This window comes from Syngnathus typhle, linkage group LG7, assembly GCF_033458585.1.
Source record: "Syngnathus typhle isolate RoL2023-S1 ecotype Sweden linkage group LG7, RoL_Styp_1.0, whole genome shotgun sequence".
NCBI lineage: Eukaryota > Metazoa > Chordata > Actinopteri > Syngnathiformes > Syngnathidae > Syngnathus > Syngnathus typhle.
Genome location: NC_083744.1, coordinates 4,330,131 through 4,345,899, shown reverse-complemented (window position 1 = coordinate 4,345,899; position 15,769 = coordinate 4,330,131). Strand labels below are relative to the sequence as shown.

The 15,769-nt window shown below is 47.8% G+C and overlaps 1 protein-coding gene across 1 annotated transcript; it reads left to right on the top strand.

Annotated features, from left to right (window-relative positions):
• The first annotated feature begins 3,369 nt into the window (after positions 1-3,369).
• Positions 3,370-15,678, top strand: LOC133156518 (solute carrier organic anion transporter family member 3A1-like). Its single transcript, XM_061282313.1, has 9 exons — positions 3,370-3,912; positions 6,617-7,073; positions 11,571-11,669; positions 11,738-12,013; positions 12,202-12,366; positions 12,429-12,627; positions 13,110-13,254; positions 13,367-13,604; positions 13,679-15,678. Exons 1-9 carry the CDS (start codon positions 3,751-3,753, stop codon positions 14,026-14,028), a joined length of 2,091 nt encoding a protein of 696 aa, XP_061138297.1. The 5' UTR covers positions 3,370-3,750; the 3' UTR covers positions 14,029-15,678.
• Positions 15,679-15,769: the final 91 nt, after the last annotated feature.

Below are 15,769 nucleotides of genomic sequence, written 5' to 3'. Positions count from 1 at the left end.
GCAGGCGGGCACACCGTGGCAGGTGGGCGCGCCAGATTTTTTTGGGCCCAATGGCTGGCTGCCTCGCTCTCATCCTGTAATTGTGAAGGTGCGAGTGTGAAAGCTTCCTTCCTGCCGGCGGGGAAATAACACCCTTCCATCTTGTGCCGCAGCTGTCTAATGAGAGCTTTGCTTTGTGAAAGTGGTCGCCTGGTGATGGACGGATCACGGGCTCGGGTCTTATCAGCTGAATCAACTTATCAATGACTCACCCAAAAAAATAAGGCCGGATTCAGTTTTGTGCACCGGACTGTGCTGAATCTGACAGTGACACAACATTTCAGGAAAAATCTCATTTGGATCGATGTTGAGAGAGAGAACAGCGAGCCCTTCGGTAAAGCCGCATTTGAAAACCAGCACCGGTGTCCCGTGGCTTGATTTGCCCCCGAGAGAAAAGTTGAGCGTGTTGCTTTGAATGTTTGTCCTCCCCCCCTCCCCGTGAGCAGCGCAGACGCTATCGCTGCTCGCCAACCTCGCGCTTGATAGCAGTGTAAAAATAGATAGCATGGCCAGTGTGATACACTTTGCAAATGGTAAGAAGCAGACAGCGGCGGGCTATATTTAGACAGGATGCTATTACCAAACTAAAAGGCGCCTCTCGCTGTAAATTCTTTTTATGAGCCACAGGTTGACTTGGAGGGGCACCGTGTACGCACGTTGGCGGCGTGCTGCGTTTGATATTGCCTCGCACGACCCCTGACCCCTCCATTAAGATCCCATTTGTCCTGGGAATAAAGACTGACAAGCGTTTTAAAGCACCTCAGAGATCAAAACAGCAAGCGACTTAGGATCTTAAATTATTGTCGTTTTACTGGACGCCTGTTAAACTCAAGCCACACACACATGCCATTCTAGCTCCATACTGTGCTTCGTCTTAAGTGTGCCTTGGCCACTAGGGGGCAGTATGATACAGACATAGACAAATCATTCCACAGAGGATAAAGAATATATGCCCGACTGAGTATTGTTTTATCGCCTGACTACATGTGTTGCTTCACTGCATGCGTTCAAATATCCTGTTGCAACTAGCGATGCCATTTGTAAACCTTTTTATGGTGTTTTGCATTTTGTTAGCATTGAGCTAGCAGGATTCTTGAGTGTTGTGTGTTGTTTCACTTCCACAGTATGACGCTGGTAGTCAAAGTAAAAAACTGGCGGAAGTATTACTTAAAAAAGTCGCAAAGTGGACTGACTCGTTGTCAAGCCTTCGAATTTGTTGCAGTGGCCCGTTTTCTTGCTCAGTCTCCTGTTAAATAGCCCCCAGCCATGTGTTTTTCCCCCTCAAAAGTTGAATCACGAAAAGCAATACGACAGTAGTTTATACTTTTGTATGAGTCTGTGAGCCTGGAGACATCCCCGCCTTGCCACAATGTCTCCCAGCCGACGGGCTGTGCCTCGTTCCCACTGTCCACACCCTTTAACAAAGGCTAAAAATAGCATTGACTTCTCCAGGCAAAACAATACAAACACAATGAGCGGCTATTCAAACATTCCTGGCAGCGCCATCAGGAGTACCTGACTGGCCTTCCCAAATGTCCACTGCAAGTAAACACACACTGTATTTACGATAACTCTGGATAATCCGGAGTTACACTTCAGTCGTTTTGAAAGTGGCCCACGACCGTCTATGTGCTACGTCTCTCACAACTCTGTCATTTAGCATTATATTGATTGATTGATTGATTGAATATTTATTGATCCCCAGGGGTGGGGAAATTCAGGCCCCAGCAGTACCCATACCACAGAGTGGGTATACAAAAAACACACAGATGGCATGAGCGCAACTCAATAGGCTCTCACAAGGCTGCCACACAACGGCGCCACAAAGAAAGTCAGAAAGTGCACAAGATAAAAGCCATCAAAGCAAATCAAAGCTAAAAGACAAAGGAAAAAAAAGCAACAGCGGCCACCTAGCACCCCTCAATACAAGAGAACACCCCAAAACACACAAAATAGCCTCCACGGGGTCCATCGACAGGTGTAAGGGCAGTCCAGTTCAACGGCGCCCAATGGACCGTGGTGGTGAATCGGTGAAAACATCACAAAGCAGGCAAATGTGTGAGCAGCGTCCCGGGCACCCTGTCGGGGGACGTGCAGATGGCCACCACGGGGCTAGCATGGCGAAAGTCGTCGGTTCCGACGAGCACGAGGGAGCGGACTCCCCACAGGTGTTGCGGCTGCAAGGCCAATGCGAGGGACCCGGTCATCACTGGTCGGATAAGCAGGAAGCCGTCGTAGAGTTACGCCGGCCTCGACCGATGATCCCGGTCCGGTCCCAGGAAGAAAAAATAAATAAAATAAAATATCCGATCCGAAGAGGTACCGAGGTGCGGTAGAAGGCACCAGCATCGCCGAATGGACAAAAAGACAGAAAGAAAAAGGAGAAAATAAGGAAATAAAGAGGAAAAGTGCGTACTTAACTCATTTTGAAACCAGCACGATATGAACTAACTTGACTTATGATTTTGCTAGCATCATCAGAGTTTTTTTTATTTTTTTTATTCCCCCATGTGAAGAACCGGGACACAACTTCCACCGGGGCGCCTGTAAAAAACAAGCAGGTCATCTAGCATTCATCATTTATACTCTCCCACAAAGGGTGACATCATCTCTACTTTTAAGTGCACTGTGTATACCAGGGGTCTCAAACTCCAGTCCTTGTGGTCCGCTTTCCACCATGTTTTCCAAGTTTCCCTCGTTAAACACACCTGATTCAAATGATCAGTTCATCCTCACGATCTGTAGGAGCCTGATAATTGAATCAGGTGTGTTTAACGATGGAAACTTGGAAAACATGTAGGAATGTGGCCCCTTGAGGACTCGAGTTTGAGACCCCTGGTCTAAATCAAGGTTGAGTTCCAATTTATATTGTGTACTTTTATGACCTTGGTGAAATTCAAGTGTCACGATGAAATAGCATTATATGCGTTTGTGCGATTATTTCAATTTATTTTTAGTTTTGATTATTTAGTGGTTTCTGTATACCTTTGTTTATTTGTATACATGTTTGAAAAATTCTGAGTTAAAAAAGTCGTATGAAATAATGAGTCTTTATGACGTCATCGGAACGCTTTACACGTCCAACCGTCACTAATTATGTTCCCGTGACTACTTTGTCACCCTAAAATTACTTCTTTCAAAAATAAATCTTGTCATACGTCTATGTTATATGACTACTTTTATTGCGATAAAAGTTCTTTATATCAAAACAACAAACAAACAAACAAAATGTGTCTCTTGTCGCCTGGGCCAAGTGACGGGGTACGTCCCAGAGAGCTCGCTGAGCCCCCGCCTCGCCTCTCCTCGCCTCGCTGTCGCCGCACCTCCTGTCTGTCCCGAGTATGAGCCTCCAAGGGGGCGGAGAGACAGACATTCACAGTCCCGAAGAAGAGTTGAGAATGTGAGAGCCGAGCCGAGCCGAGCCTCCACGCGGAGGACACTTTGCGACCTTGTGCTCGTCTTGTGGCATCCTCGAGGAGCTCACACTTTCGACGAGGAGGGAGCCAGCGATGTTTAGGCAAGCCAACAAGGTGCTCGGACGTGTGCCGCTCAGCTACATCGAGTAAACCGGAGCGACGTTTTTTTTAAATTTTATTTTGTATTTTTCTTGGGTTGGGAGGGTAAAACCTTCCGACGAGGCGGCTCTCGCGCACGGATGTAGACGCCCTGAGCTGTTTCTGCTGCTTCTGCTTTGGCTGGAAGTTGGCGGGCATGCAGGTGAAGAAGCAGCGAGGGTCGAACCAGAGCGGCGGGGACAACATGCCGCAAGTGGACGACCCCCGCAAGAAGTCGTCCTGCTTCTCAAATATCAAGATATTCCTAATTTCGGAATGTGCTCTCATGTTGGCGCAGGGGACCGTCGGAGCGTACCTGGTGAGTTTACCTAGGCTCCCACTGCACGGCTGGTGGATGGGCACCTTGCTCACGGGGGAGCTACTACTGTCAAATTAGAGAGCAGAGAGACGCCAACTCGCCCTGCGTGAAATAGTGTGGCGAAAAGTGTGTCGTCGAAAATAGGAGGTTGGAGAACTTTGGCGTTGTCCAACGAGGAGCATGGGAAACTTACGCTCACGGCTGAGACGTGTACGCAGGCGGCAGGGTCCACCCACCCAGGCAGGCAGGCAGGAAAAAAAGGCAAATTATACGGTGTACAGTCGAGAGGGAACGTCGAGACCATCAGAAATAGGGAGCGGCGGGAATGTAGAGTGTTTACAAGAACTTCAGGAACGTACACAGACTTTAAAAAGATCAGCCTGGAGAATGTATCTGTTAAATGGGCAGCAATGGTGTTTTTCCATAAGGAGCCTTTCAAACCTGGTAGAATTGAACACACCGAATAGGGCTCGCTTCTTATTAGGCTCCTTTTTCCAAGGCCAACAATCTGTAAAGTTCTGATACTACTTTTTTCACTCACCAATCGCAACTGCAGATACTTTTGTTATATAAAAATCTTGAACAGATTTCCTGATGATGTTTTGGTGATGTGTGACAGTATAGCGCCACCTACTGCCAAGGAGGACGTCCGATTTTTCTTTTGCCTTAAGTATCGGTGGACCCGATACTGAAAGTAATTGTAAGTCAGCAACACCCAAACTAAATATTGTTCCTTCCTCCCGAGTGTGCCGTCTGTCGTCCCTTCTGTGGAAATCATAAAAAAAAAATGTTGGCTGCCTTCTTTATTGAAAGAGCTAAACTAATCAATGACCTCAAAGTGTTTGTGTCTCAAGATGAACTGCCTTTCTTTGGGATGCCAGCATTTTATTGATTGTCCCAGAAATGTCTCTCAAATGTATACACATCAATAACTGTCACCGGAAGAAAAACTCAGGGACGACCCGCTATGCCCTGTGAGTTTCTCGTGCTATCTGTAAGAGTCCCTAATTGGCTGACGGGATCTAAAAGCGCTTGCTGCCAGCCAGCACGGCGACAATTCCGGGCAGCTATCACGATGGCCCATTTTTTGTGTGAGCTGATAATTAGCATCAGGCGCTTAATCAACACGCCGGGCGCCGGTGGAACATGGCGGCCAAAAGTCGCAGGAGTGCAATTAGCACCATCAAAGTTCTTTCACTTCATTCATTTAGTTGTATTTTTTGGCCTTTATCTCAAATGTGCACAAACACTTTAAGCAAGCTAACAAACAATACGTCCATCTTGCGTTATATTGCTTTTGGTCAAACCGCCCGAACAGCAAGAAAATAGCAGTCTTAAAAAAATGTGTCTTTAAATCCAAATGTATTCAGATGCTTTTATTTCCCGATAAAGTCAAGTTGTTATGAATCATTTGGCAAAATTGCCTGCTTGTTGGAGTCGGAAAAATTACAAGACTGGTGAGGTCATGGGACATCCCAGCACAAGGTTTATTTTGTTGCCATGCGACTTGTTAAACATTTTTTTTGATGAGACGTAGCGGCGGACTTTTTTTTTTTTCTCCTCCCTCCCCGCCATGTTTGGTTTCGCCTCTGGGCAGGCTGTCTGCTCCATCTCAGTGGAAGTGCACAAGCATGTTGAAGTCACTGGAAATAACCAGTGCGACCTGTAACTAGTGCGAGAGAAAAAAAGCCGCTCCCCCCAGGGGAAGAGACTTTGTGGTTTTCCGTCAACTCGTTGATCAGGCTCGAGGCACTCTGATGAGACGCCATAGTTGTTTGAGGGCAGCCGTGAAAACAACTTCTTTGAAAATTGTCACACGTCTAAATTTTTTCCGCCCTTGGACATCAACACGTCCCCAGTAACAGCTTCAAAATGTTTTGGTGGTGCTGAGGAACACTGTGACTTCCTAAAGAGAATTTAAACAATCAATGTTCAAATTTATTTATGAATTTAAACTGTACCAACTATTGTATTCATTTTTTGATAGATTGTGTTTGATGGGGGGAAAAAAGCCGATTTTATTGACCCAAATATTGAAAGGAAAAAAAACTTCAGAGATGTAATTTTAGTATTTCGACACCATGTCAGAATCAAATATTGGCTCATGGCCACGCAACATTCATTCATTCATTTATTTATTTATCTATCTTATATATTTATTTGACCAGGCTGGGCACGTGAAAGCGCATTCAACTCAGTGTCACTCCTAAGTGAAGCTAATTTAACAAAAGGATTTGTTTGTAACCATCAAAGCATCAATTTTTTTCCCCTTTTCGGGTCACGTGGCTAACCCAAATGGCCGGTTGAGAAGTTGCGTGCACCCGAGACTGATCATCCAAAATAAATGCTCATCAATCACATCAGTGGAAAAATAAATCTTCCAATGCTACAAGCGCTCGTTGATATTTTTTTTCTTTTCTTCCCTCATCGCTGAAGACAGTTTCAAGGAGCCAGTGGGGGAATGGAAAATGAGGAGGCCCATTTGGGACTGATTTGAAAATAGTCTGAGGAATGTTTGGATGTGTCACAGTGGTTCACATGGAAGCTCCACCCGCCACCGCCCACAGTAAAAAAAAAAAAAAATTCTTCTTGAGGCATAAGTTTGCTCATCGGCTTGGCACCTTCCACGGGAAATGAGTAAACTTGATCACAATTCCGCTGGGAAAAAAAAAAAAGACGCCATTGTTTCTGCTATGTCTTTCAGGTGAGCGTGCTGACCACGCTGGAGCGACGTTTCAACCTGCAAAGCGCTGACGTGGGCGTGATCGCCAGCAGCTTTGAAATTGGCAACCTGGCGCTCATCCTCTTCGTCAGCTACTTTGGCGCCAAGGCCCATCGGCCCCGTCTGATCGGCTGCGGCGGCATCATCATGGCGCTGGGCGCCCTCCTCTCGGCCCTGCCCGAGTTTCTGACCAAACGGTACGAGATTGGCGACACGTGGAGGACGGACGTGGGACGTGACGTGTGCTCCAACGCCAGCGGCAAGGACGTCCAGATGGCTGAGGACGCCGTGTGCGCAAACAGGACCAACACCAACATGATGTACCTGCTGCTGATCGGCGCTCAGGTGCTGCTCGGCATTGGCACCACGCCGGTGCAGCCCCTGGGCGTGTCCTACATCGACGACCACGTCAAGAAGAAAGACTCGTCTCTCTACATAGGTGAGTCTTGATGTTCCATTTTCTACGGAAGGAACCTTAATAGCAGTACTGAAAGGTGGAAACATCCGTAGAAGCCCCGCCCCCTTCGACAACAAGGAAACACATGTGTGGGGGGGGGGCGTTTGGATTTTGGCAGGCGCTGGCTCCTGTCCCGCTCGGATAAGCTGCAGCAAAAGTGAGCGGTGAGCGGGGAACAATGCGCTATTGAGTGGCGCTCAGCTGATGGTCCTAATCCCGCCGCCGCAGTTGTGTCATGTGATCCAGGCCGCATGAATGGAGGAGATTGTCTGAAATTTGCCTTCACCTCCCCGAGGTGTGCTTTATTAGCATTCTATAGCCGTGTACAATTTGCGTCTCTTTACTGTCGCTTTTGCATGCGTCCCGACAATAACGTGCAAAAAAAAAAAAAAAGACCTGATGTGTGCTGTGGTGGAGTTCCAAACAATCAAAATTAATCCAGTCGTCATCTGACTGATGTTACATCCTCGCACGGCATTTGAAGAGGATTTTCGGAGCGCTTTGAAGAAAATTGAGAGAAAATAGAGAGCAGCTAGTTGACTTTTTTGCTTACAAACTCACACATGCTTTGCAGACGGCAGGCAGGCGCGTTAGCACGTGTGCTACTTGGCACTTTCCGATTTGCAGCAGCCAACCTTCGTCTTGGCTAAAATAAAAAAAAAGCACGCGAGACACGTCCGATGTCGCCTGGTGAGTGACGTGGGTGTCAGCCATCATGTGTTTATTTTGTGGTTAAGCAGTTGCGTGGAAGCCAACTAACCTGTTAGCCAACAGATGAGCTGTGGCAATAATATTCCAATAATGTCTTGATAGCAATGCAACGTTAGCTTGTGTGGACATGCGGTCGGATAAGCAGTCGCTAACTTAAACGAGACAGAAACCTTAAAGCTACTTTTATTTTATTTTGCAATTGTTTATTTTTTTATTTTATTTTTCAATTTTTATTTTATGTTTACATTTTTTCATTTTTTATTTTTTTCATATTTTTATTTTTTGACGACAGCATTTTTTTTGACTGGGACACATCCCGCCTCGTCCGAAGTGCAGTGAGAGCCGAGGCCTGAGTCGACACCAACTCGCTAGCTGTAATTGCTGCGTGCAGCAGGAATGCCAAGCGGCTTGCCCATGTGTGAGATGGCAATGGGCAGGACGGGGCCCTGTGTGCATACCACAAAGGCTTGTGAAAAACAACTCCGCCGCCTCGGGGCAAGTCAAAAGCATTTCTGGCAAAGTCTGCCTGCCTGTTGCTGTCCAAGCTCCTCACACCTTTCCCAGCAACAGGTAGCCCTTTCCCGACTTCCACACCTTCTGCTTTTTCTTTCACGAGGACCGAGCGAGTAAATGTGCCCCCCCCCTCCCCCGTTCGTCCATTCCCAGCGCTCTCTGACCTTTCAACGGCCACTGCTAATTTTGGCTCTTCCCACAGGAGCCGGCTGGCCGGCATAAATATATACGATACGCGCCCAGAGCGGCTTGACGGCGACTGTCGGCTAATGTCGGCCCGCTCTTGAATTTTTAAACAGCCGAGAAATCGTCAGCAAATGCCGTGTTTTTGCTCGTCACATTGACAAAAGGTTCTGGAGAGTCTTTACATGATTCCTGCTCAAGTGCTCCAACTGCAGCAGGGCGTTTGGCTAAGCTACTTAAACTCGCCACCCGCTAATGTCATCTTGAAGGATTAGATCCAAAATGGCTTTTTTGGGCCTCGCTGTAAGCCGCGTGCTGACGTTGCCTCCTAACACAATTTTTTTGTTTTAAGTTGGGTTCTGTGGAGAAAACAGCAAAATATTCTCAATCCCGACGACAAGTTTGCGTGCGCCGCCCACCACGCGGCCGGCTAACAATGCGCGCAGTGTCTGTCTCCGTCCCGGCCCCCGAGCAAACATCTCGAGCAGGAATACCAACAGATGTGGAATTCCGCATCTTTGGATCATCTCAGCCAGTCCTTTGGGTAAACGTGCTTGTACGTGCTTGGGCAATCCGTTGAGGTCAATCAGGACTTCCTGACACGAGGTTAATTGGACTCAGCAGATTATGTTGCCGCAGGTCAATTTAAAGGAGCCTAATAGCATTGGCCTCCATGGGCGACCAACTCATTGCTAAGCGCTTTGCTTTTCGTGATAGGTCGCTTCGTCATTTCCACAACGCTCTAGCTTAGCTTCAGTGCGTAAATTGTCTGTATTTTCAGCGGCGTTGACGTCGCAGGCCTTAACTGTCTGCGTTTCTTTTTGTCGTCTCGCTGCGGGACGTGACAGCTCGCTTGACACCGCGTCTGAATTATACAAAAGGACGAAGCTGGTTTTCAAGTGACACAAGTCTTTCTTGTACATTCCAAACAAGAAGGATGGTAAACTCATTTGTTAACGTCACGATTGGTTAGAGAGTGATGTCACACTATGGGTTCCTTGAAAGCGCAGCAAAAGGCTAGCAGGAAATGCAGCAGCGGTAAAATCCCCTTTTACACTTGACACTTGAAATCCAAATCTCCTAAAGCGTCGCATCTGCTGCACTTTTTATTTAAGGAACTTCCCCAAAGGGTCTTGCGTTTGTTTGGGAGAGACGATATCCCGACCGAAAGTTCCCCAAGGTTTTGTTTTGCCAAATTTGGCCTGATTAGAAGTGGGCGGGCAAAGTGTTTTTTTGCGGGCTGGCGAACGTGAGCGAGTTGAGCCTTTTTTTCAGCGTGTTATATAGGTCACGGGCCGCCGCTGCTGCTGCCACGGCGCACAATCGGCGGGGTCGCCGCGCCATCGGAGACGCAGCCGCGACGCGATGATTAGTTGTGAGAGGATTATGTTGCCCGACAGGAAAGCACCGCTCGGAATATTGGGCCACTGCAGGCATCTCGAATTAAAAAAAAATAGAAAAAATGTTTAGCAACACCATGTTGCTAGTATAAATGTCATTTTTAATCATTTGGAGTGCAGTGGTGACTTTGGAATTGAATTTGTTCGGTCACCTGCTAGCAACTCAAATCATATTTCCGCATTGATGGAAATTCCATTCATCTGTTTGAGCCGCCCGAATAATCTTTGCGCAGTCCCTGTCCCAATACTTTTGATGATTTTGACTTAGCCTAATGAATGTAAAGACGTTGTCTAAGCGCGAGATGAACACTCAAAGCCGCTTGGAACACGGCCGACTTGACGTGGCAGGTGAGAGCTGCCGCCTAATGCCTGCAGCGCATCCTCAGCCATTCATCTTGCGTGTGTCTTTCAAAGAGACTCGCCGGTTCCACGGCGTTTGCGTGCCTTCCGCCTGTTGCTTGGCGTTTGGTCACGCGTGGCCTAGGTGCTCCTCTGTAGTTCTGAAGATGCCACACAAAAGATACCACTTGTTCGTTTGACATGTGGCCGCCATGGCCCCTCGTCACTGTGCGGTCCCGCTTGTGAAAGTGGACCCCGCCCGCCCGCGTTTTATCTGGCTCGGCGGATTAACCGGCCAATTTGAGCGGGATTACTGGAGAAGACAAATGAATTGGCTTTGTGCGGCGAAAACACAAAATAAACTGCGGTCGGAATGCACTTGACGTTTCAGACGCTGCTTACCAAACTTAAAAAAAATATATTAAAAAAAGGCAGTTCTGTGCCGCTTTCCAGGATTTAGAATTTTCACACGCTTTGATACGATCATTCAGCGTCCCAATGGCGGCCATCTTTGCAGGATGACAAATACGACATCAATTGCAGCTCCTGTTGACTTTTTTCCCCAAGTCAGGTTGGCCGTTTCAAATGCGGCAGGGCAAAGCCAGCTGCCTTGGCCTGTTACTCGCTAAACAAATTAGATGGCGGCCGAAACAGGAGACCAGATCTCGCTTATTGAATTAGGTCTGACGTTGGCGCCCCCCCTCTCCCCCAGGGGAGGATCATTTGCAGGGCTGCTTTACGACAACATGAACAAATGAGTTTCCGCTAATGGCAGCGCCGCAAGGGCCAGGCCACGCCTCTTGCACACGTGTGTGTGTTGCTACGCCACAGTAACGTCCGCTTGCTAAGAAAGCGCTTGGTCGAGTCACACGCCGACTTGGCGCTCTCGAACGTGTGGAGCTGCTTCTCTTCCCCTTCTGAAACCGGAACAGTTAGCTAAAAGGAAGAGGCCTTTGGGTTTTTTTTGTGTCATTTCTGTGTACGCGTTGCTGCTAACCACAAGTTTCAACTGCACGCCAAGATGAGAGCGATGACAAACAGTCCATGCTGGATAATCTCATCAAGTAGTTAATTCATTCATTCTATGCTCACTGAATAAAATAAAATAAAACGCCTTTATGGTAATAAATTGGTAATTAAATCCCAAACATATTTTCGGGTTCAATAAGAGACCTCTTATTTTATTTTCACAAACTAAAACGTTCAAAATCTGAATCAATTTTGCTCATTTTGTTAACGCATCATTGTTTTGTGTCAGCGTTAAGCGCTAAAAGCTACATGTTGCGCACAATGTCCGCTTTCAAATTGATGTGTGGGCTCTTTTGGGGGGAAGGAATCCTCTTTTCCACACTGGTCTTCGGGCCCGCCTGCGGCTTCATCCTGGGCTCCGTCTGCACCAAATTCTACGTGGATGCCATCTTCATCGACACAGGTGAGTGCCCTTGTGGCGCACGCGCGATGGCGTGGGCCGATGTGACACGGTGCCGCTCGTGCCGACAGAAAAGCTGGGCATCACCCCGGAAGACCCGCGCTGGATCGGCGCCTGGTGGGCGGGCTTTCTCCTGTGCGGTGCCTTACTCTTCTGCTCGGCACTGCTGATGTTCGGCTTCCCCCAGTCGCTGCCCACCAAGGAGCGGGACGAGGCCGCCGACGGCGAGCGGGCCATTCTGGCCCCGGCTCCTCTGTCTCCCGGCGCCGACGTCCCCAAGACCAGCAATGGTGCCGCCGGCGACAGTCGGCCGTCCGACAGCCCCACCTGCTGCCAGCAACTCCGGGGTGAGCCTTTTTTTTTCACATCATGTCACTTCTTAAGCAAATATTGAGCTGACGAGATGAGAAAACAAAAAGTGCTTAAAGTGTAAGCCATTAACTCCATTTGGCTGCATTTGGTTCATTATCATGCGAGCAACCCCTCCCTCCTCAAAACAAAAACGGCTGCGTCTTTGCCCCGCCCCCATCCGCAGTGATCCCCAAGGTGACCAAACACCTGCTGTCCAACCCGGTCTTCACCTGCATCATCCTGGCCGCCTGCATGGAAATCGCCGTGGTGGCCGGCTTTGCCGCCTTTTTGGGCAAATACTTGGAGCAGCAGTTCAACCTCACCACCACCTCGGCTAACCAGCTGCTAGGTCTGTGCTCGAAAAGCAAAATGGCGGCGTGACGGCGGCGTGTAACCGGCGTGGCTGCGCAGGTATGACGGCCATCCCGTGCGCCTGCCTGGGCATCTTCATGGGAGGCCTGCTGGTGAAGAAGCTCAACCTGTCGGCGCTGGGCGCCATCCGCATGGCCATGCTGGTCAACCTGGTCTCCACCGCCTGCTACGTCTCCTTCCTCTTCCTGGGCTGTGACACGGGCGCCGTGGCCGGCGTCACCGTCATGTACGGCAACAAGTAAGGCCCGGCGTGCCGCCTTCGTTTCCATTTTCTGTTAGTTGGCGGCATCTTGTGGGATTTGAGAACATTGTATTGTTCAGAATAAATCTCCAACTAGCTAAGGCTAGTCCAGCTCACCGAAAAATACCAAACGGGTAAATGTTCTTTTCTGGCGGCCTCTCAGGTTTGAACCCTTTAATTGCAGGCAAGCCTCGCAATCTGAACGTGTCAATAAAAATGCTTATAGTCACTGCAGGCCACTGCTTGATATTTTATTCAAACCATTTTCCTGTTGCCTTCTTGAGCACAGCAAAAAAGAAAAAAAAATAGATTGGCTGTGCTGGGAGCGACCCTCACGGAATACAAATGCGGCCAAGCGTCACCTCGATGACTGCTTGGCTCGCGTCTTGCCAGGCTTTTTGGATTTTGGCCTGTTGTTGTTTTTACCGGCAGTTTGTTTTTGAGCGGGCGACCGTGTTGTGTTGTGTGTGTGTGCGCAGCACGCTGCAGGTGGGCAAGAAGCCAGAAGCGGCGTGCATCAGTCAGTGCAACTGTTTCACGTCGTCCATCAGCCCTGTGTGCGGCTCCGACGGCGTCACCTACCTGTCGGCCTGCTTCGCCGGATGCACGCGCAACCAAGATCAGGTGGCTCTCACTTGATTGCACAAACTCGTGAACATCTGCCAAAAAAAGGCTCCATCCAAAATAGCACATTCTTCTCATTTTATTTTATTATTTTATTTTTTCCTGCACGCAGAACCTGAGCGGCTGCGCCTGCGTCTCCTCCGACAGCGAGCTGGCCACGGCGGTCGCGGGCAAATGTCCGACAGCTGGCTGCCAGGAGACCTTCCTGGTCTTCCTGTGCATCATCTGTGTGTGCAGCCTGGTTGGCGCCATGGCCCAGACGCCCTCCGTCATCGTCCTCATCAGGACCGTCACTCCCGAGCTCAAGTCCTACGCGCTTGGCGTCTTGTTCCTTTTGCTGCGACTCTTAGGTGAGATTTTTTTTGCCGCTTGCCTGCCAGAGATTGGAACATTTAAAAAAACAAAAATGTGTTGGTTCCCCCAGGCTTCATCCCGCCTCCCCTGATCTTCGGGGCGGCCATCGACTCCACGTGCCTGTTCTGGAGCTCGGACTGCGGCGACAAAGGCGCGTGCCTGCTGTACGACAACCTGTCGTATCGCCGCCTCTACGTGAGCCTGGCCATCGTCCTGAAGGTGGTGGCCTTCCTCCTGTACGCCACCACCTGGTACTGCCTGCGCCGCAACTACAACACCTACATCAAGAGCCACGAGGCCAACATGGCGCCCGGCGACTTCTACCCGTCCCTCTCGGAGGCTCCCAAAGTGGACCGGACGCAGTTCATATACAACCTGGGGGACCACGAGTATTGCGAAAACATGGAGTCCGTTTTATAGGCTCTGGCTTTTGGCTGAGGAACTTGATCGCCCCTTGCCGTATATCACGGCCACTGACATGGTCATCCTCAACGGGCAAGGGGTCATTTTTGCTGGTGTGACTGACGCTCGCTCAGTGGACATCCAAGCTAGGTTTCATGGCGAGTTTCCATGAGAAGATAAAGTGGAAGATTTTTGTCGGTCTATTTATTTTTCTTTCCTGCCGTCATTCACTGAAAACGTCAGCCGTTTTATTCTGGCGCCACCTGGTGGCATTTGACTTGAGCCCGACTGTCGTAAAACCTACCAAAGGTTTGTAGTCACCACAAAGCTGGTGTTTTGCCGCCCTCTTGTGGCACATTTAGGCAATTGCAACCCTTTTTTGTGACTGCCTCTCCATGAATGCAGATCAATAGAACTAATTTGGATAAATCCTCGGTTTATTCCTGCAAATTCACATGACGAGCGTTCAACGTTAAGAATTCCTGAAATCTTGCAAACCTCATTTGAAATATAAGAATAATGTAGATTACTTTTTTAAGATGCAATGCACTTGCTTTCTACGGACCCGTGCAATAAAGTTTACAAGTATATATTTGAAATGTTCAAAGAATAAATTTAAACTATTTCAGCCACTAATTTGAAATAGTAATCCAAGTTGAAAAATTTACAAGAATAAGGTTAAAATGTTGCTCGGCAAGATAAAATAAAATATTGCAAGATTAAATCTGGAATTTTCCAAGAATGCTTTTGAAAACTTTTAGAATAAATTTGAAAGATGACTTTTATGTAAGGTTGTGACTTTTGTCTAGATTTGTCTTATGAAATTGTAGCAAGTGAAATGCCAAAATTTTGTCTTGAAAAATGGCCATCTATTTATTCTGTTGCCCATGTTGCGAATGCTGATAACGTCCGTCTTTTTCCGAGCAAACTTCCAATTGTTTTCCGAATTTTGTCTCGAGGCAAACCCTTTCTCAACGGGTATCCTGCGCGACCTTTGTGTATTTGCAGAGAAGACAAAAGTTGTTTTCGCCACGCAAGCCAACAGGACTTTTTGCTCTTTCTCGTGGCCTCTTGGACCTTTTTGAAAACGTTGCCATTCTCATGCTGGATCCACGTTTGGGGCGGATGTGCAAATGTGGGCAATGTCAACGCGGCTTTGCTTTTACAGCAGTTTAATCAGCCTAATTTGTCTTAAGTAATGTATATATATGTATATATATCGTGTATATATATATATATATATGTGTGGGTGTATTATATATATATAATATATATATATATATATATATATATCGTATCAATGAGATTAGGAGTGGAAGGAGTGCATTAGGAGATGAAAAGTCATATTTTTGTGTGTATTTGAAAATGCAAGAGATAATATATTTATCTTAAAGGGGCCCAGAACGCTCTGTCAGATATTACGACAGCAAATGGCTGATTGCGGTGAGAGTAGCAAATATGTCGCACATTAATTCTGTGCTAGCTAAAAATCCACAACAGGACCATGTGCGCGTGCGTGTGCGCGCCCGTGCAAACCATCCATTTATTCCTGGCGTGTGAAGAGTTGCTACTGATCTCTCTGCAGTTCTAGTTTGGACCTTTTCGTACTTTTTTTTTTTTTTCTATGCCGTTTATTTTGCTCTGGAAATAAAATACTTTTTCAAGGAATTAAGTAGATTATTATTTATTCTGCCCATCGTGAAGCAGCGCGGTCTTTACATAGAAATAATAACGAGGACGGCGCCTGTGCCTTTAAGAC

Excerpts from the sequence above, each read along its gene's own strand:
- LOC133156518 (XM_061282313.1), top strand. The coding sequence starts at position 3,751 with ATGCAGGTGAAGAAGCAGCGAGGGTCGAACCAGAGCGGCGGGGACAAC. Across the intron at positions 11,670-11,737 it reads TGCCATCTTCATCGACACAG|AAAAGCTGGGCATCACCCCG; the intron begins GTGAGTGCCCTT and ends TCGTGCCGACAG. Across the intron at positions 12,367-12,428 it reads CTCGGCTAACCAGCTGCTAG|GTATGACGGCCATCCCGTGC; the intron begins GTCTGTGCTCGA and ends GTGGCTGCGCAG.